This window comes from Crinia signifera, chromosome 1 (genome assembly GCF_055691185.1).
Source record: "Crinia signifera chromosome 1, ASM5569118v1, whole genome shotgun sequence".
NCBI classification, from domain to species: Eukaryota; Metazoa; Chordata; class Amphibia; order Anura; family Myobatrachidae; genus Crinia; species Crinia signifera.
This window is the reverse complement of record NC_139217.1, coordinates 89893653-89915119: the sequence shown is the minus strand read 5'-3', so window position 1 is coordinate 89915119 and position 21467 is coordinate 89893653. Positions and strand designations below refer to the sequence as shown.

Below are 21467 nucleotides of genomic sequence, written 5' to 3'. Positions count from 1 at the left end.
TGCCCCGCATGCTGGGACTTGTGGTTCTCCATGTCCCAGCTTGCAGGGTAGGCTTGCTGGGACTCACAGTTCTACAGTATAAGACAATAGTTTTTATTATTTTTTTACACTTTTCATCAGCCCGATGCCCACCGCCCAGGGGCATCGGGGACAGCCCCGGACTTTCAGCATGGGCTGGTAAGTCCTGGAGGGGGGGGACCCCTTCATTGGGGGGGTCCCCACTTACCCAGGACCCCTGCCCATGCTGACCAGCCAGGGGGATAATGCTTTGGCCGTGGGACCTTATATAATAAGTGTCCTCCGGCTGTGGCATTACCCTGCTGGCTGGTTGGGTCTGGTGCTGGTTCTTGAAATGCGGGGGACCCCTAGTCATTTTGTTCCCCGTATTTTGGGAACCAGCGCCGGACCTTGAGCCTGGTGCTGGTTTCATTAAATCAAGGGGACCCCTATTTGTCGAGGACCATGATTTTATGTCACCAGCACCGGCTCAATGAGCCCGGGGCTGGTTATGCTCTGGCGGGGGAACCCGCGCAGTTTTTTTTTTTTTTAAATTGCGATTTCCTGCAAATGTGCGATTTTCAGACCTGAAAATCGCACATTTTCAGGACTAAAGAAATCGCATCAAATCGCACCTATTCGCACTATTTGGGCTGTTTTTCGCATCTCATTAAATATGCGAAAAACGGCCCAATCTTGCGATTTTCAAAAGTGCGATTAGGTGCGGTAAAAAACATGCGGATTTTACCGCAACACATAGAATGTCACCCTATATGTTATATGACCCTGCATGGCCACCTTTCATTGATGTTAGCTTTGTGCGATTGTATACACTTTAAATGCCACTGCAGCAATTGCTGAAAAAATTCAAATAACCCCCAGGTTGCTGACTAGCAAATGTCTATTGTTACTATGTACAGTAGTTGTTATTGTGTACTGGATATTTTCTGTGTGTGGCGCACTCATGCTGCATAAAGGAAATGTTTTTTTGTCATTAGTTTGCAACTTAACAGGGGACATGAATGTTGTATTGCAACAGGAAAAGATTGTAAATAAAAGTAAAATATTATAGTTATAATCACTGTATAGAACTGACGTCATGCTAGTGTGAACTGGGCAAGGGGATAGGGTGACACCTGCCTCCCGGGCCACTACAATCCTGCAGAAAAAGGCCACCTGTGCGCTGCATACCTGACAGCTGGGAAGTTTTTTCTGCTTCCTCCCAGCTGTCAGTGATGTGTCTGCCTGGGCTACTGCGCACACACACTGCTGGGGCCGACAGTTCCAGACAGGGCTCATTATGGGGGTACAGACACGGTTGGACTGGCCCACAGCGTTATAGTGAAAACCCCTGATGGGCCCCCCTGCCTGGGGGTCCTACCGCCTCTTGGGGCTATAGTGTATTTTCTACAGTGCATTGTCATCAGTAATCTGGTACATTACATATCTCCATTGTGGGAGGGGGAAGGGATGTTGGGAGTCCCCCTGTCACCGCAGTGAATAGATGCGAACAATGTCTATACACACAAAACCTAGGGACAGGGGACATTTCTGAAAAGCCACGCCCCTTTCCATGAGGCCGCAGGGTTGGGAAGTATGCATTACCATTTTTTACTATAAATACCTTGATATTGCACTCACTAAGGGTTAGCCAAACATCTGTGGCAGCTGGCCACACCCCCTCTGGAAAATAGCCACACCCCTAAACTAGGACCCCTGTCACTACATTCCCTGGTGGGCCCTTCATCTCCTAGTCTGGTGCAGGGTACAGAACTTGCAGAACACCCAGATTGTGATACAGGGATCTGCTGTAGAAAGCCCATCTCATGGACAGGATCCTGCCTCAGCCTCTCCCCCCTCCCCCCCCCCAGCTTCCTGTCTGAGCTATGTCGTATCAGTGTGATCCTTGCAATGCTGTCCAGTGTAAAAAATCGAAAAAATGTATAGATAATTGAAAAAAATGATGTGGGGGGTCCCTACTCCCACGGCTAGAACTAGCCCTCGGCTCATAGAGCTGGTTCTGGTTTTAGAAATTTAGTGTCCAAAGAAAGTTGGGGGATCCCCGCAATTTCTAAAACCAGCACCGGGCTCACATTTGTTATATAACTTCAAATAAAAAATGTTGTGTAAAAATTGATTATATTTTCTATATCAGGTAAACATTCCAGGTCATTACGATGAATAAAAATGGCCATTTTTACACCTATTTTGACAAATTCACTCAGTACTCAAAGGGTTAATTTGTATCTTACACCATGTTCCTCTTATTTGAATTCATATGCATTGCCAGTACAGTTCACATGACCTTTACTGTAAATATTATGTGTCTTATAAATGTGCACTAAGCTAAATCAACATATATTAGCAAACAGTATAATGTTATTATATAATATTGTGACAGATTTATTTATATCGATTTCCTGATCCTTTATTCCTGCTGACAAGGGCATTACAAGGGGACGTCATATGTCTTACACATGACATTCTGATTACTGTAGCATATTTATAGAACAGAAGATATTTTACCTTATTAATGTGCAAATCATGTCATATGCCAATAACATAATGATGACCGATTTTCTACGGAATCATCTAGACTCAAATAATGAACCATTTGTCTTTTGGACAAGTACCATCTGTCATTAATTCAGTGAGCATTAATTTGAAGATGAGCAAATTTGGGATAACTATTAACTATTAATTACATAACATTGTTTTCTCTGCATCATTTTAATGTACAGTACTAATTCATTTTTTCTGATCAATTATATTCTATTGGCTAAAAGAAGTTATTTGGTGTAACACAACTTCTGTATACTGTAATTCAGATTTATTAATCTATCTTCTTCTAGAGATGTGTCCACATCCACCTATCCTTAAATCGCGCCATATAGCCTGTTTTGGCGCCTCACAGACTTTGCAAATTAGCAGCACCAAGCATTCTGCCAAACACTTTTTCACAACATACCGTATATACTCGAGTATAAGTCGACCCGAATATAAGCAGAGGCACCTAATTTTACAACAAAAAAACTGGGAAAACTTATTGACTCAAGTGGGACCCTCACTCGCGTATAAGCCGAGGGGGGCTTTTTCAGCATAAAAACTGTTCTGAAAAAGTAGGCTTATACTAGTATATATGGTATGTGTTTTATTTGCATCACAAATGTGACAAGAGTACAATGGCAGATTAGTAGTGTCAGATACGAAAGACAGCAGGCATCCCAACGTGTACTGTTATACGTGTTCTGCAACTTATATTCATTTCTTTGGAAATACTAAATGCCTAACACACCATGGGCCAAAGTTATTAAGCCTTAACAAGTGATAAACGGGAGAGTGATCAAGAGTGATAGTACCAGCCAATCAGCCCCTACCTTTCATGTTACAGGGTGTTTGAGAAATGACAGTTTGTGGCTGATTGGCTGATACTTTATTATTTTTCCTCTTTATCACTTGTTAGGGTGTCCATACATGGTGCGAGGGTGACATAAAGTCTGTGCAGCCCATGCTTTTTGAACTAGGTCCCGATCGCATCGCATGCAGATCACATGCGATGCGATCTAGTTCAAAACGCACGGAAAAATATTGCACCTTTAGGGCTTAATACATTTTTCTGGAGCTCTTCATACTGTATTATGATTATCGGAGAAGAGGACCCCACTCTACGAATAATGGGTGTATTGTTGTATTTAGAGAGCACCAGTGGAGGATACATCCGAACTTGTTACTGTTTATCTTAATACATTTGGCCCTGTGGGTTAAATTTACTTAAAGGGTGCCCATACAGAAATCGGCCCAAGTCACATGTCTTTCATGTCCCCCTCTGGTATGTAAGAATCTGATTGGTTGATATGGGAAACATCTCTCACTTAAAAAAAACTCACTCATCTCTCATTAAAAACTCACACTGTAGTAAATTTACCCCTATGTGACTATGGCTCTGAAGCAAATAAGTACAAAACTCCAAGAACCGCTACCCAGCTAAGTTGCGCCAGGCATCTTGTGTAATATGCTGAAGAAACAATAGGTTGGTGGACATGTACTGTATATAAAAAGATCCTGTTACCTAACTGTTATTCTTTGTAAAATGATTGTACATTATAATCAATAATTAAAATGTAAGAAGAGAACATCCAGGTGTTCCGAATCCTATAGTATTACACTGTCCAATATATTTTTTTAAATTGAATTTAAAAGTCACAGTTACAGAATTATATCAGGGCGGCTCACCAGCCAGTGCAGATAGGCCCATGTGATGCTGATGGATTCAGGAATAATGATTATAGTACAAGCTCCAGGGATGTATTTAAAGTAGCCACTGCCTTGCACAATAACATGCATTAACCCTTTGAGTGCCAAGTGATTTTTGTTATTCATCATAATAACCTGTAATGATTGCCTTATATAGGAAATGTAATGTTTTTTTTTAGACAACAATATTTATTTTAATTTATATAACAAAAGTGAGCAATGCTGGCATTTTTCACAGAGATGCTGGCACTTAAAGGGTTAAGACAGAATATCTTCACCCAATGCTCCATTTACTGTTATCCTATATAATAAAAGGCTATCACTGCTCCTCATCTCTATGGGGGGATTAAAGTATTGTGCATGCCAGCAGCTACTAGATGTCGCCTGACAGAGTAATTAAAGTGTTGCTGCTTTCGGGTGTGCAGACCTGCTGGCACTAACATTACAGTTGTTCAGTCATTTCTAAGTGCTTGCACATAGTCTCTGATAGAGTAAAAGACTTGCAAAAGCTATTAAAGGGCATCATTATGCAAATGTACAATAGAACAATACATTTATAACAGTAATCCAAGTATTAGTGTACTCCAATTGATCAACCAGTAACGGGAGCGCCCACTCTGTTGAAGTATGTCTTTCTATTTTGGGTAAGTTCTATTTGGGTGACTTGATGGAAGGGAAATATGGCATAACACTGGAAAATGTTTCTGTAAACTTACCATACAAGTGTTTTTTCTGAATAGTTATAGAAACACCAAAGTTGTTTGTAAATGGGACTGAACTGTTAATAGTAGAGGGATCACTTTGGAATGTGTTCAAATATCATTGCTTAGATACTGCAAAATGAAATGTGTCTCATTTGCATGACTATTACAGTCACTTCCATTTCATCAAAAAGAAAGTGTCTATTATAAGCTCACTGAGAGTTGTGTTCCGATGAAAGCTGTGCCTGCCTATTTGTTTGGGGGGGGGGGGGGGGTATTTGATAAGTATCCTGCTTGAAAAGTAGAGACATACAGTACTGTACAGTACACACATTTTTGGTGTACCTTAACAACCATTTTAGATGCTGCTATTACGATGGGAATGGTTCTCCTTAATGAAGCTGCAACCTCAAAAGGAGATGTTGGGAAAAGAAGAAGTAAGTCACTTTGGACGACGATTTTAAAAAAAATAGTCTATTTTATGTGCCAAGATACAAAAGTCTGTGCCGAGTCTGTGCCAAGATGCTCTTAAGGAGAGTCTGTAAAACATACTATTTAATGCTGACTGTTGGGCTGTTCAGTGCTGCCTGATTTGCTGAGCAGAGAAGGGAAATGGGGGGGGCAGACTAGATGGGCCAAGTGGTTCTTATCTGCCGTCAGATTCTATGTGTCTATGTTGTTTGGTTACAGTGGCACAAGTTGGTATTATAAAGGAGCCATACACTGCAGCATCTTCTTGCAGCAATGTACAGCCAGCCAATCCCCCTTGAGCTGCCGGGGACCTTCCCAGACAACAAGATTGCATGCAATATATCGCATGCAATCCCAGCAAGTGCTGCCAGAGGGTGTCCGATTCGACATGACCTACGTGCAGCACTTGCAATCTAGGGCATCACATGTATCGGAGCGGAGCCCGTAGATTGGAGCAACATGTGATTTGCCCAATTTCTCAGTCTGATCTGTCAGAATCCGGTGAAATTGGGCCAAATCTCACTAGTGTTTGGCCCTGAAAGATAACTAGAAATATAATAACACAATGCAAATCTACCTATTAACAGTAGCTATCTATTTTTATATATTGCTTTTTTTTACCGATGGTGCTTCATTGTGTGCAATGGCAGCACCTTTTTTTGATTTAAAATTTTTAAGGGGAATTCAACTGCCGATGGGGAATTCAAAGGCCTTGCTGCAAGTGGATTTTCCAGCAACCGCTGGGTTTTGCTGTCCAATTGCAATCTTTTTCATACACCTCAAAAGCAATTCTACAGGACTTGCTCTGGGACCCTGGCGGCATACCCCTGAGGACAAATTAGACTATTAAAAGTTTAGAAGAGATCAGTTGATCCTGTAAGTTGCAGGGTGGGGCCTCCATGGCGCAGGCGTATTTTTCAAGCACATCCCACAGATGCCCGATCAGATTGAGATCTGGGAAATTTGGAGGCCAAATCAAATTGGACAGTGTCATGTTCCCTAAACCATTCCTGAACAGGTGTGGCAGGGTGCATTTATCCTGCTGAAATAGGCCACTGCCATAAGGGTATACCAATGTAAAGAAAGAATGCACTTGGTCCGCAACAGTGTTTATTTAGCTACTACGTATCAAAGTATTGTAACATCCACACTACTGCCAAGACCCAGGGTTTTCCAGCAGAACGTTACTCAAAGAGTCACCCTGCCTCCACCAGGTGGCTTTTTTCCCATAGTGCATCCTGGTGTGCACCACATAATATAATAGAAAACATGATTCATCAGGTCAGGCCAACTTCCATTGCTCACAGGAAGAAGAAAAAATGCAGATGCCCCCTCTAGGCACCAAGCACTGCTAACAACATTAATAATTACAAACTCTGCAATTTACCATGGAGCAAAATTAGGTGTTTGGTAGAATTTTTGTACTAAAATATATGGGCCCACCCACTGCATCCAAGTGACCATCAACAGGTGGGCTCCTAACAATAAGGTTCAAATCCGCACAGACCAAATGTCCCAAGCATTACACTAATGAGTTGTTAAAGTGTTAGTAAGTGTTAATAACACATGGTTTATGCTTCTTAAGAATGTTACATGAGTGAGAAGTGATGATAATCCTGTAGGTGTAATCTTAGGGTGTTGCTGATTTGTCTTTCTTTCTCATTTATTTTGTTAGAAAATAAATCAATTCTCAATCCCTTTTTTTGCACGGTACTCTGATATATTATATCACTTTATTTAGTCTTATCTATCGCTTTCTCTATCATGGAGACAGCCCCTTTTCTTTACATCTTGGAAAATTGTGGTGTGCGCAATCAACAGCTGCTGGCACAGGGTTGTCAGACCCTAATAGTAACCCAAATGAAAAATAGAAAAGTGTGCCAGCGCTGGCTGTACCAATGTATTAATATTAAAATAATACAGTAAGTAATAAAAAAAAAATGAATCATTAGACATAAAAGTCAATGTGCACAATTAAAAAGTATACCGCAGGGATATTGGAGTGTGTTGTTAATTATGAACTTCAATTGTATATGCTGACATATGAATTCATATTACCATACAAATGTTGCTGATCTATTTGTATCCAAAATCATGTGACGCCAGTGTCCTAGGTCGCCCTATGATTTCAAGGGCTCAAGCTTCCCTTTTGGACGATCCTCCTCTTTGGTGCTGGAATATTAGGGATCAGGCAGATATCCCGTAAAGAATAGGTCCAGGAATTTTGAGGGACGGCGGTGGGAGATGGACAGGTCACAAAGATTATACTGGATTGTTGTCAGCAAGGAGTAGACTCAATAGCTTAACGCGTTTCCCCGGATCATGTACCTCCGGCTTCGTCAGGAGCAAGTATCCACTATGAGCCCAATGCTCATATTTATACCAGAGAGCTGATTGTCTAAACGATTCACCTGTAGGTTAACTACATGCTAAAAAATCTTTAAAAAATATGAGAACCGTCTTAATGATTACTAAATTATATATTTAATTAATATAGGAGGCAGTGCTATGAATAATACAATTATTTTGAGCTCAGTAAAGTTGAGTTTGCAATAAAGAAAAACATTGTTTTTTGTCTTAGGGTCACATGACCCGGAAATAGGTGGTACATTTATTGGAAGGCTGTAATTGTTTTATTATGAGTACCTTACTCAAATAACATGCCTGTAGCCCTCAGTGTGGTCCAGGATGAAGCGGGGACCCCGCCGCCACCCACCGGTTGCCGGTAACGGTGGTGTGGACAGCCGTATCTCCGCCGGCATCCTAGGCCACGTCCGCCGCGTTGCTAGCTGACAGAGTCCAATCACCTAGCAACGTGGCGGACACGGCCTAGGATGCGTCGAAAAATGCAGGGTCGCCTCGGGAAACAGTTCAGTCCTGAAGCGACCCTTCATTTTTCTCTCTCAAGGCTCTTCAGTGACCCAGCAATATTGCTCCAAACACTACCACCTCCATCGGCGTAAACGGGAACCGGGTCGCTCGACCAGGTTAACCCGCTCCTGCACAGCAACCCGGGGTCGAACCGGTAAGGACCCAGCTTTTTACCAGTTCGTTATGCCGGCATAACCTGGTAATTAGGTGCAATCTGAAAGGGGTATTACTGTTGGGGTCCCGACTGTTGAGATTTTGTACCCTACCCATTAAGATGTGTAGAATGTCTACACATTCCTCAGCTATAGTATTAGACGTTAGAAATTAGAAGGATTTTAGTTGCCTGACTTTATATAGTGTTATAAAATAAATATTGTGAGTTTTTAATAAAACTTTTGGAAAAAAAGATTGATCTCCTTAAACCATTTATTTTGGCAGGAAAATAGTCACATGTCCTAATGGATGATCATCTGGATTGAGCTTAACCTTAGATGTAAAGGGAATGTTAAAAGTCAATGTGAAATGGCATTTCGATATCTCCTACACTAACCTCATTACTATGGAGATGGAAGCATTTGCTTTTAGCTAAGCCTTTCAGTCAAACGTAATTTTGTTTAGGATAATAAATCTTGCATATACGGTGAGTTAAATTAAGCAACTAATCCTATTTTACAGTATTTCACATACTGTCATATACAGCGTTCTCCCAGCATCCAGAATCCATAACATTTATCCTATCTGTAATTTTGAAATCTGTTTTGATGTATGTTTCATTTTATGCTAAATTACTTATGCTTATTGTTAGGGTCTATAAATAGCAGGACTGTAAGCAGAGCAAGATACTGCCATAGCTCAAACTAGTGACTGTGGCAGGGTGCTTTATCATGTCACCAAGCAGCACCCTGTAACAGCAGGGCAGCAATCAGCCAGCTGGGGAAAACTGCAAGTTATACAATCTTCTCCGGATGCAAAAAGTTCATCATTTATTTATTGCAACTTTTTTTTTACTCCATTTCATGATAGTCTTTAGATGACATCTTTTATTAAAAAATCCAAATGAAAGACATTAAAATACAAGTTTTCGTTTAAAAAATATTAGTTTTATAGCTTGAGACTTTTACATTTGATAGCACATATTTCTTTAGCGATAATAAAGCAATGTATGTTGTTAAACATAAGAAACCCATAGGTATGTACACTCTGCATACCATTTAAGGTAGTACCAACCTTTCCCCACTATCTGTAATCACCGGGACTGGCTGATGTGTGCATTGTGGGCAGTGTGACCACTTATATCTGTGAGCAGTACAATCCAGAGCCACCACATCATCTCACTAGTGAGTCGTGAGGAGTGTGTTGGAGCCCACATCATCTCACCTAGTGAGTGGTCTGTCGGAGCCAACGTCATCTACCTTAGTGAGTGGTCTGTTGGAGCCCACATCATCTACCCTTGTGAGTTGTCTGTCGGAGCCAACGTCATCTACTCTAGTGAGTGGTGAGCAGTGTGTTGGAGCCCACATCATCTCACCTAGTGAGTGGTGAGCAGTCTGTTGGAGCACTCATCATCTCCTGTGGTGAATGGTGTGTCGAAGCCCATGTCATCTCTCCTAGTGAGCAGTCTCTTGGAGCCCTCATCATTTCCCGTGGTGAATGGTGTGTCGAAGCCCATGTCATCTCTCCTAGTGGGTGGTCTGTTGGAGCCCACATCATCTCCCCTAGTCAGTGGTGAGTGGTCTGTTGAAGCCCTCATCATCTCACCTAGTGAGTGGTGTGTGGCCTGTTGGAGCCCACATCATCTCCCCTAGTGAGTGGTGAGTGGTCTGTTGGAGCCCACATCATCTCCCCTAGTGAGTGGTGAGTGGTCTGTTGGAGCCCACATCATCTCCCCTAGTGAGTGGTGAGTGGCCTGTTGGAGCCCATGTAATCTCCCCTAGTGAGCGGTTAGAGGTCTTTCGGTCTTTCATGGCTGTACGTGGGCTTGTCCTTGCCATGCATACCCCTTACAAAGATCCTGTACACCTATGAAGAAGATCCTGGGCTAAGTTTACTAAGCATCAGTTTTGCAAAACTGCTGGCTTTGGTGTCTTGGTATAGACTAACTTTTATCTACGAATGAAGGAAAATAATTAAATGGTGAGCGACCATCAAATGATTTTTCCTTCGTGCAGCTGCATGCAAGCCGATGTGTAAGTGTACGCATCCTCTCACATTGTAGTGCAGGGATTAACTCGGCCGGGGGGGGGGGGGGTGCGTTCGGTGGGGTGCCGTTTACCTGCTCACTAGGCAGCAAATGTGCGCTGCCTAGCGAATCAGGCACCTTGTGTGATGTGGCCATTTGTAAAATGGTGGACATTGGTTTCACTCCCCAGCATAACTTTCAAATACTATGAAAGATTTAACGGTATAAGCCTGTCAATATAATAATTAGTTTATGTGTCATTCCGGTCATAAGTTTTAACCAAAAATGATGCTAAGAACCTCAATACTGCATGTTAAATTGCAGAGTTTATTATAATTGTTTTGGTTCTTGGTTTTTAGTTGATGCACCGACATTATACGGTAGAAACTCATATTATACTTAGAATGAGGAGTCCTGTTCAACAACCCCCCCCCCCCCCACACACACACACACACAAACACACCCATATGTAATGTTGCCTATCAGTTTTAAAGTTGTCTTAACCTAGTATTTACCTAATACAGGTTGAGTATCCCTTATCCAAAATGCTCGGGACCAAAAGAATTTTGGATAACAGATGATTCCGTATTTCAGAATATTTTTATCGTTCAATGATGTATCCTTAGGTATCTTGCATTAATGTTATACAAACACATGAAATACACACAGATGTGTTTTATTTGTGCATAAAACAAGGATTCAAAACATGAAACAAAGTTTGTGTACAATCTCAGTCACTGAATTTGAAAATATCATGTCCCCAGTAGTGCCAGTTACATATCATGTTCTTAGTAGTGCCAGTTACATATCATGCCCCCAGTAGTGCCAGTTACATATGTCCCCAGTAGTGCCAGTTACATATCATGTCCCCAGTAGTGCCAGCTACATATAATGTCCCCGGTATTGTCAGTTACATATGTCCCCAGTAGTGCCAGTTACATATCATGCCCCCAGTAGTTCCAATTACATATGTCCCCAGTAGTGCCAGTTACATATCATGTCCCTAGTAGTGCCAGTTACATATCATCCCCCCAGTAGTGCCAGTTACATATGTACCCAGTAGTGCTGTTACATATCATGTCCCCAGTAGTGCCAGTTATATATCATGCCCCCAGTAGTTCCAATTACATATGTCCCCAGTAGTGCCAGTTACATATCATGTCCCTAGTAGTGCCAGTTACATATCATGCCCCCAGTAGTGCCAGTTACATATGTACCCAGTAGTGCTGTTACATATCATGTCCACAGTAGTGCCAGTTATGTATCATGCCCCCAGTAGTGCCAGTTACATATGTCCCCAGTAATGCCACTTACATATCATGCCCCTAGTAGTGCCAGTTGCATATGTCCCAAGTAGTGCCAGTTACATATGTCCCCAGTAGTGCTGTTACAGATGTCCCCAGTAGTGCTGTTACAGATGTCCCGAGTAGGTTTTTATCAAGAAAATATTTTTTTCTTCACTTTCTGGAATGTATGGTTTTCGGAATAATTTGGATAACGGATATTTGGATAAGGGATACTCAACCTGTATTCTATATGATTTTTATTGTTCCTTACATTTGTGTAGTTTTGTATTAATTCTATTATTTCTATCTTTGCATTGCATATGTGCTCTTGTTTTACAGTTATATGTCTAGTTGGGCTGGGACTTGTAGTCTTCTTCTTCAGCTTCCTCTTGTCAATCTTCCGGTCAAAATATCATGGTTACCCATACAGGTATGTTTACTGTACATGTGAGTGATACTATCATTAAAATTGTGTTCCATTTATATTAAGATATAATTTTAAAACGTTAACTTTTCACAAGTCAATGAATTTTTTAAAGATAAAATGCTTCTAGATTATGGAGCAGGAATTGTGTGTTGTCATTCTTCCTTTAATTTCAATTATTTGTCATTATACGGTGTGCTGAAAACATCGGGCAGAGTTATCATTAATAAGCCTAGAAAGTGGCATGTAGCCTACTTTGTATGAGCCAAGGTACAGTAATTAAGTAAATGGAGGCAGAGATGTCTCTGAGTGAAGTCTGCCTGATGCGCATGCCATATGTAGTGTACTGTGAACTACACTAATTACAAAACAATAAGACAGAGAAAACATTAATGTACCATTTTGTCTTTGTCACATTTATTAAAATACAATACATTGCAATGAACGATGGAATAAATATGTCTGAATTTAATTGAAAACTAAGAATTTTTTTTTTTTACAAAAGCAATATGGTATTTAACCCTTTGTGTGCCAAATTGATTTGTGAAAAGAGGTTTAAAAAATGTCCATGCAAACATTTTCATTCATCATAATGGACCAGATGTATTAAGCTTCAAAACGTGATAAAACGGAGAGTGATAAACAGCCAGCCAATCAGCTAATAACTATCATGTTACATAGAAACATAGAATTTGACGGCAGATAAGAACCACTTGGCCCATCTAGTCTGCCCCTTTTTTTAAACGTTACCTCAAACCATATTTGATCCTTATTTTTTTGTAAGGATATCAATATGCTTATCCCAAGCATGTTTAAATTGTACTACTATATTTGCGTCTACCACATCTGATGGTAGGCTATTCCACTTATCTACTACTCTTTCTGTGAAAAAATGTCCTCGTGTTCTGTTGCTCCTCTTCCTGTGAAGAATGTCTCCCACCTGTACCTTGTTAAAACCCTTGATATATTTGAAAGTTTCTATCATGTCCCCCCTTTCCCTTCTCTGCTATAAAGTATACATATTAAGATCTTTTAGTCTTTCCTGGTACGTTTTGTGATGTAGGCCATGCACCATTTTAGTTGCTCTTAGTTACAGGCGGGGTTTGAAAATTAGGAGCTGATTGGCTGGTGGCACTTTATCACTTTTTGAAGCTTGATAAATTTGGCATAATGTAAAGGTTACCTAACATAGGAAATATAATCTTTTTTTTACAAAACATTTTTTATTTGAATTTATATATTAAATTCTGCCTTGAAAAAACTGCCAATAGTGAAACGCGCGTCGGCGTTCACATGTCCTTGTGTTAGGTCCTAAAAATTGTAATAATTGTGATGCTAGATCTGTAATAACCTGAAATTTTGCGTAGTGAAAGTGCAGTGACAGCACGCGACTGCACCCGCTTTGCCGGCTACATGTGCACACGCCGATCAGTGAGCGGCAATAGGAGTGTAAGCACAGTAGCAGCCCTGACAATGAGCTGAACCCGTGCGCTATACAAATATAAAAATAATAACCTGTAAATAAAATCCTGGGAGTGACAGCGCAGTGACAGCAAGCGACTGCACCCGCTCTGCCGGCTGTGCTGACAAAGCCGGAGTAGCGGATGATACAATCTTGTAAATTCTGTGCGGACAGTGCAACGCCAGCACAGATTTACCTTGCTGATAGTGTGTGCTTTAAGTCCATAAATAAATACTGTCAGTGATAAATGTACACGCCGATCAGTAAGCGGCAATAGGAGTGTAATTACAGGAGCAGCCCAATAAATGAGCTGAACCCGTGTGCTATATATTGAAATAACCTGTTATAACATAAAACCTTGGGTAGTGACGGGGCAGTAACAGCAAGCGACTGCACCCGCTCTGCCAACTGTGTAAAAAAGCCAGAGTAGCGAATGACACAGTCCTGTAAATGTAAATCTCAGCCTGGATAACGATCTGAACCGGTGTGCTATATAAAAATAACCTGCAATAACTGGCAACCTTGGGTAGTGACAGTGCAGTGTCAGCAAGCGACTGCACCCGCTCTGCCGACTATGTTAACAAAGCCGGAGTAGCGGACGTCACAGTCCTGTAAATTATTGTGAGAAAAGCACAGATTTACCTCACTAAACAGTGTGTCCTCTAAGCGCATAAAAGCGCATCAATGTATATGCTGGTCAGTGAGCAGCAATAGCTGTATAACCATAGCAGCAGCGTGGACAAGGAGCTGATCTCATACACTTGTGATACAGACTGTAGAAAACACTCATTCTTTATGAACTACTTCTCCTATATATAATCCCATATATGTGTGCATACTGTAAAACCAATTGGACGACACTTGGTACAATTGTATCAGCACCAACAGTAATCTAAAACCTATCTACCAATCTCAGGGAATAATCCATACAGATAAAAACTGCACATAAGGTGATACACACCAGCAGATATTGTATGGAATTTACAGGCTTAGAGGCATAAATTGCTTTCAAATGAAACATATAGACTGTTCAACCAGTAGCAATGAATCGAGATTGTGGCAGCACACTAAATAAACAGCTGAATCCGCATTAAAAACAAACCTTGTGAAACTGGTTGTTAACAACTGAACTTTGATAACTGTGGTACCCCATATATATCCTCCACATAGATTGTATAGCCAGCAGAATAATCACCAATATATGCTGGCAATATGTTAAATTAAAGATTACCAGTCTCCACAAGACATTTTTCAACCATACTAACAGTCGGCAATACCAGCCGGATAACTTAAAGCGTATAAATAAAATTACTGCTTACTCTGCAAGAGTGGATAGACAGTAGACATATTAAACAATCTATAGAAACCTTTGCTGCACAGAAAGTCCAAATCCATTGACAGATGGAAATGGGGCAGCAACAATAAGGTCCACAGTGTAATTTTGTATCTTTATTTCAAGTACAATCTCAGCACAATTATCTATGCTGAAGAAGCAACAAAGTATACCAACTTTAAAGTAGCAACAGTATGCACACACAGTGAGAAGTGAACTGTATAATCTCTGGAGAAAGATATCATTATCACTGGTTTAAAACCCGCTTGCCAAATTACAGCAAACATACATCCAATTAAAAATTGAACATAAGGTGGCACACACCAGCAGATAGTGTGTAAGATTCACATATCTGTTTATAATAGCGCACCAAGCCATACATATTGGCAGATATTGCGTATCGTGCAGCACACACCAAGAGATACCACCTGGGATCAGATTGATCTATATGATCACCTGTAAATCTCCTAAAAATTTAGGACTTACACTGAATCATTCTATACCACTCCCTATCTAACAGGTGGGACCCGCAAATACGTGAAGTGATACCTTAATAACGCTGAGAAGCGAACAATACAATAGCAGTATTACATTTGATGACGTATAGGGGTCCGTCTGTATGTGAAATTATATTCTTGATTGAGATATAGGTACAAGAAAGTGAGGATACCTCTTGAGATTTCCGGAGATCCGACAGACTTTACTGTACAATCAAGCCAAGAATTAGTGGTATATAGCACTAAGGGATCAATCGATTCACTGACAAAGCACTGAACTTGCAAAACAAGCTAAAAACAGAAGGAACCAGAATAGCATCACAAAGGGAGCAAAACTGTGAAGTATTAATAACGTGACAATTTAAATAAAATAAAAAATTTTCACAGAATACCTAAGAAACTCCCTAGTATATAAGGACGCGATATAACACATAAAAGGACACAGATCACAATTTAAGTGCAATTTATTTAATAACCTATAAAATTGAAAAGGTTTTTACACTTATATATACATATATGAAATATTTCACAGACTGGACAGTTTATTTTAAAATATATTCTAATAAAGATTAAAAACGATTTTAACTCATACACTTCTCTTAAAACTACTTTTGTGCGCCAACAAAAAAGACATTCTTCTCTGTCCTCTTTTTCATATATTAAATTCTGTATGAGCGATGCTGTCTCTCACAGAGATTTTGGCAGTCAAAGGGTTAATTATTAATTTATTTGTTCAATTAGCAAAAAAATAACATATTTTAGATAGTACAATTTATATAATGATTGAGAAATCTAAAGCAGAATTAAACCTTTCGTGAACACAGCATTGATTTAATCTCTTAGTGCAGTAGATGGTTGAGAGTAGGTTGTTTTTTGAGGGCCGCACTGTAGGAAACACCCCTATATTGTCCCACCGAGACTGGATATTGGGGTGCTAATTTTTGTTTGTAGCCAACATAACTTTTATTGCATAGTTGTGTTTGGACACATTCTATTGGTTTGAGGTGGTTGTAGGTGCTCCCTGAGTCTGAAAGATAGACTATTTGTGCAAGGAGAAAAGAAGGCTCTTTTTTTGGGGCACACTTATTTTTAGTTATTTTAGGGTTCTGGGATATGTTTTGGTAACGTGCTCTCAAAATAAAGTAAAATATAACTTTTATTAATATCCGTTTAAAAGGTCAATATTGATAATGAGCAAAAGATACACACAAACATCTGTATCTGTATCTTTTGCCCATTATCAAAATTGACCTTTTAAACGGATATTAATAAAAGGGTACTTGTGTAGTTTCACGGCACCAGCATGGCGCCGTGCTACTTCCGGGTGTACGCACGGCACTAAATATGTCAAATAAACTAACTTAACTCCATGCCAACATGGATAGTTCATGCCTCCACTATCCATGTTGGAATGGAGTTGATTTTAAATAGCGTGGCGAGCGTAGCGAGCCACTGAGCCCGCAGCGTGGGCGAGCGAAGAGAGCCCCGCAAGGGGACTCAGACGCACGGCGCCATGCTGGCGCCGTGAAACTACACAAGTACCAATAAAAGTTATATTTTACTTTATTTTGAGAGCACGTTACCAAACATATCCCAGAACCCAGAAATAACTAAAAATAAGCCCCAAAAAGAATCTTCTTTTCTCCTTTCTCCTGGTTGCCAGTTCTAATGATAAATAGTGAAAGTGCGCTGTTTGCGTAATCTGGCATGCAGACCACCAGTAGTCACACGAGCAGAAACATTGAGTGCAGTGGAGTTCCGATTCTCTGCTGCAGCAGATGAAAACAACATTTATTATTCTTCTCACATGAACTATGTGCATCCAATTGAACAGTGTTAAACAGAACAGACAATTTCTAAAAATCAGAAATATGTAAGTGCAGGGAATGCCTTGGAAGAGAAAAGATTTCAATTTGCATTTACACGTGTCAAAGTACACAACTGCCATGCATAATTACACTTCATATTCAGGTTTACCGGTTTAAAGGCCTGTGCATAATTATTCTGATGGTTTTTACATGTAATTTAGGAATCTGAAAATTGGTTCTTTTGATGTTATGTTATCTTGAATTACTCTGATTATTGCTGTCGCCTCTGAGGCTTATTCACAGCACCAATAATGTCAAACTGATCCTAATTAAATAAACCTACCTGACAGTCTACTGTCATTAATAGGAAAACTATTTTTATATTTATATACCCTTTAAGGGGGTATTATACTAACAGTGTTGCATACCCATAGTTATCTTGAAAGGCAACCTAGAAAACTTGTTTTATTTATTTATTGTTTTATTAATTTTGCGTTTTAAATATAATAAATTAATGTGCAGTTATGTTCCTGTTGCTAAGGTTTATATAGTTTATCTTATGTTAAAAACTATGTATATGAATGCACCATAACCAGACGGGATAATCCTCTGCCAATAAAACACCTTGTGGTATGGGGCATGGGGTATGATGTATTTCAACTTGCATTACATTACCCTGAAATGGCCTTGTTTGGAGCAGCAAATATTCCCTTAGGTTAAAGCAATGCTTCTCACATCCAGTCCTCCGGACACAATGGGCCTTATTCTGGTTGGTGCGGCCGGGCCGTACGCGTACGTCCCGGGGTTTTTAATGATCTGCGCATGCGTACATTCCCTAATGCGCAGGCGCGAACACTCCACAACGCTTACGGACGGGTCTCTACGTGCGAAAAAACCTGTACGCGAGTGTACGGGCATTGGGGGCGGCATAGGGGCGTGATGAGGGGAGCGGCCGAAATAATGAGGGAAAATGGGCGTAAATATGGGCGTACACGGGGGTGTGCACCAAAAATGAGCGGTGCTACTACCGCACGATCGACTAAAGCACCGTTCATTTCGGACACAAAACAGGCGGCCGCCAACCGCCATCTCAAACCACCCCTACAGATACCGCATGCCAGCGTGCGCCTGGGTTTGCTAATTTATGCTGATTACTACCAAACACATACACCTGAATGTAATAACCAATGCTGCAGTCTATTAAGTCCAAACCATGATTTCACTACCTGCAAGCCACACACAGCACTCAAACACATTGGAAGCTTATCTTTCTATACTTCTCTACATTTAAAGGTTTGTTTAATTTAGGGTAAGAATCTTTGTAAGACCTGCTTATATATGCTTTCATAGACTTTACACAGTAGCACACTCAATCTACACAAGTCGACATGTGTCAACGTGTTCACTCTAATACAAACATAGGTTTTGTATTTATGATACAATAACATAAACCACATCTAACACCTACAAAGGATGTTTCAGCAATGTTTTAAGCCCATGCCCACTATTTTGCACATTAATTAATTCAATCAATTAATTAATTTTCATAATTATAGTTGAAAGGCAAGATTTGCAAGTCCATATATGTGAAGGGTATGTCAGCGTACACGGACGTACGCTCACTCTCACGAGCGGTGACATAAGCTGACTTTTCTATTGAAAACAATAGGGACCCGTCCGTGCAAGCTGGCGTACGCTCAGATAGCCGCAAGAAGTCGGTGGGAAGACGGCCGAGAGACGTCCGTAAACGGTGGTGTACGCTCAATTGTTGTTAGGGTTGCTGGGTGTCCTCGCCAACCCTGACTCCGTTGTCACCGAATGGAATTGGCGGATGCGTGCTTAGCTAGACTTCACCTCTAATAGCCGCGTTCGGCAGAGCCCGTTAGTCAGGCTCCGCCCCCGATGCCACCAGGTCTTACGGGTGACAACGCCGCCGCCAAGGCCAAGGATGAACAAGGGGGAAACTAACTGCGTACCCAGAGGCGAGGACCCGCTAGCCCCCGGAGGGGTGATGTGGAGATACCCCTACTAAGGAATAGTAATAACAAGATGCACGTACAGAGGTGTAACAATACACAGTGAAGCTGAAACAATAATAAAATGTATCGGGACCCGAAAGGGTAATGCCGAAGTACACGGGTGTAACAATACACAATATAGATGACACAATAATGACAATAAATCTGAACCCAAATCGGGAACTGCAAAAGCACACAGGTGTAACAATACACAATACAGCTGACACAATAAATGAAAAATAACTTCCAAGGCAAGGAGTAGACACCCCCACTTATCTGAAAGATGGTATGCAGCAGACAAGAGGATAATCCACCAGGCTGGAAGAATGAGGGGATGCAGGAAACCAAGGCTGGACACAACACCGACCGGAAAGGCAACCTGAGGCTGGACCAGGAACACTCTAGACAAGAAAGAGCTATAACCGGCACCAGATAGCCCCAGCCATGGGTTTAAATAAGGAGTGAAGCCAATAGCTGCCGGATGCTAATTGGCTACCCCAGCGGCCGTGCGTGACCCCTCCTCCTCCGTACAGCTGCCTGGCGTCCCCCGTCGCCTAGGCAAACGCTGAGGCCGAGGAGGAGGTGCCTGGACTCCGGCACATGCAGGAGCGTCCGGCGGGATTCGCGGCTTGGTGACGCGGCGGCGTCTCCTGATGACGCTGCGGCGCACCGAGGTGACGCGGCCGCGTCCATGTTGCTTAGCAACATGCTCAGCGTGCCGCACAGAGGCCGCCGGACTAGCGCTAGAGCTACCCGGCCGGCCTCTGACAGTACCCCCCCCCTTGAGGAGGGGTCAACGAACCCTTAAAGCCTGGTTTAAAAGGAAATTTCTTAAAGAATTCCGCCTTTAATCTGGGAGCATGAAGCAATCTTTCAGGCACCCAAGATCTCTCTTCATCCCCGAAGCCTTGCCAATGAACCAGAAACTTTAATTGACCCCGGGTGATCTTGGAATCCAGGACCCGTTCGACCAGAAACTCTTTATGGCCCTGGACCATGACTGGTTTACAAGTCTGACTGAAGTGGGAAGATGACGAGACAGGTTTGAAAAGAGAACAATGAAAGACATTATTGATTCTCAATGATCTGGGTAACTGTAATCTAAAAGCTACTGGATTGATTTGCTTGGAAATAAGGAATGGACCAATGAACTTAGGTCCTAGTTTAGGACATTTCTGGCGAATCTTGATATGACGAGTCGACAACCAGACCCTTTGACCCACCTTAAAAAAACATGGTCTCCTGTGTCTATCAAAAAAGACCTTAGACCGTGCTGAAGATTGTCTAAGAGCCAGGTGGACTTTCTTCCAAGCCTTTTTGAGAGAAGACACCGCAGTGGAGGGATAGCGAGACTTCTCCATAGGAATGTCGAAAGAATTACATTTGGGATGAAAACCGAAATTGCATAAAAAGGGCGAGCTCTTAGATGCCACATGGTAGGCGTTATTATAGGAAAATTCGGCCAAAGGTACCAGATCTGCCCAATTGGTCTGACATTTGGATACAAAGCAACGTAAATATTGCTCCAATGCCTGGTTGACTCTTTCAGTTTGACCATTGGACTGTGGATGATACCCGGAAGAGAGGCTGACCCGTATCCCCAGACTAGAGCAGAAACACCTCCAAAAACGGGCCACGAACTGGGAACCTCTGTCTGAAACTATGTCCAAAGGAAGACCATGAAGCCTAAAGATGTGAGTAATGAATAATTGGGCTAGCTCCCTGGCAGTGGGGAGTTTGTGCAAGGGAATAAAGTGTGCCATTTTGCTAAACCTATCGACAGTGACCCAAATGGTGGTAAAATGGGCAGATGAGGGAAGGTCAACAATAAAATCCATGGAAATATGGGACCATGGTCTTTCCGGAATGGACAGAGGAAGGAGTTGACCCACAGGAGATGATCGAGAAGACTTATGCTGAGCACAGATGAGGCAAGAGGAAATGAAATGAGATACGTCCTGCTTCATGGTGGGCCACCAGACTGCTCTGGACAAATGTTCAAGGGTCTTGGTGATTCCTAGGTGTCCAGTGACTTTACTGGAATGAAAATCTTTGAGGACCAATTCTCGCAGATTCTTGGGCACAAAAAGACGATCCTGCGGAGTGTTCCGGGGAGCCCAGGACTGAGAAGCAAGAATGCGAGATGCCAAATCTTGGGTCAACCCC

The 21467-nt window shown here is 41.6% G+C and overlaps 1 protein-coding gene across 1 annotated transcript in view; it reads left to right on the top strand.

Moving 5' to 3' along the window:
* TUSC3 (tumor suppressor candidate 3) overlaps nt 1–21467 on the top strand; it is a 236664-nt gene that overhangs the window by 203456 nt on the left and 11741 nt on the right. Inside the window, exons 8-9 of the mRNA XM_083169925.1 lie at nt 5315–5389; nt 12099–12189. Of these exons, the coding sequence (XP_083026051.1) occupies nt 5315–5389; nt 12099–12189 (166 nt within the window). The remainder of the gene's footprint in view (nt 1–5314; nt 5390–12098; nt 12190–21467) is intronic.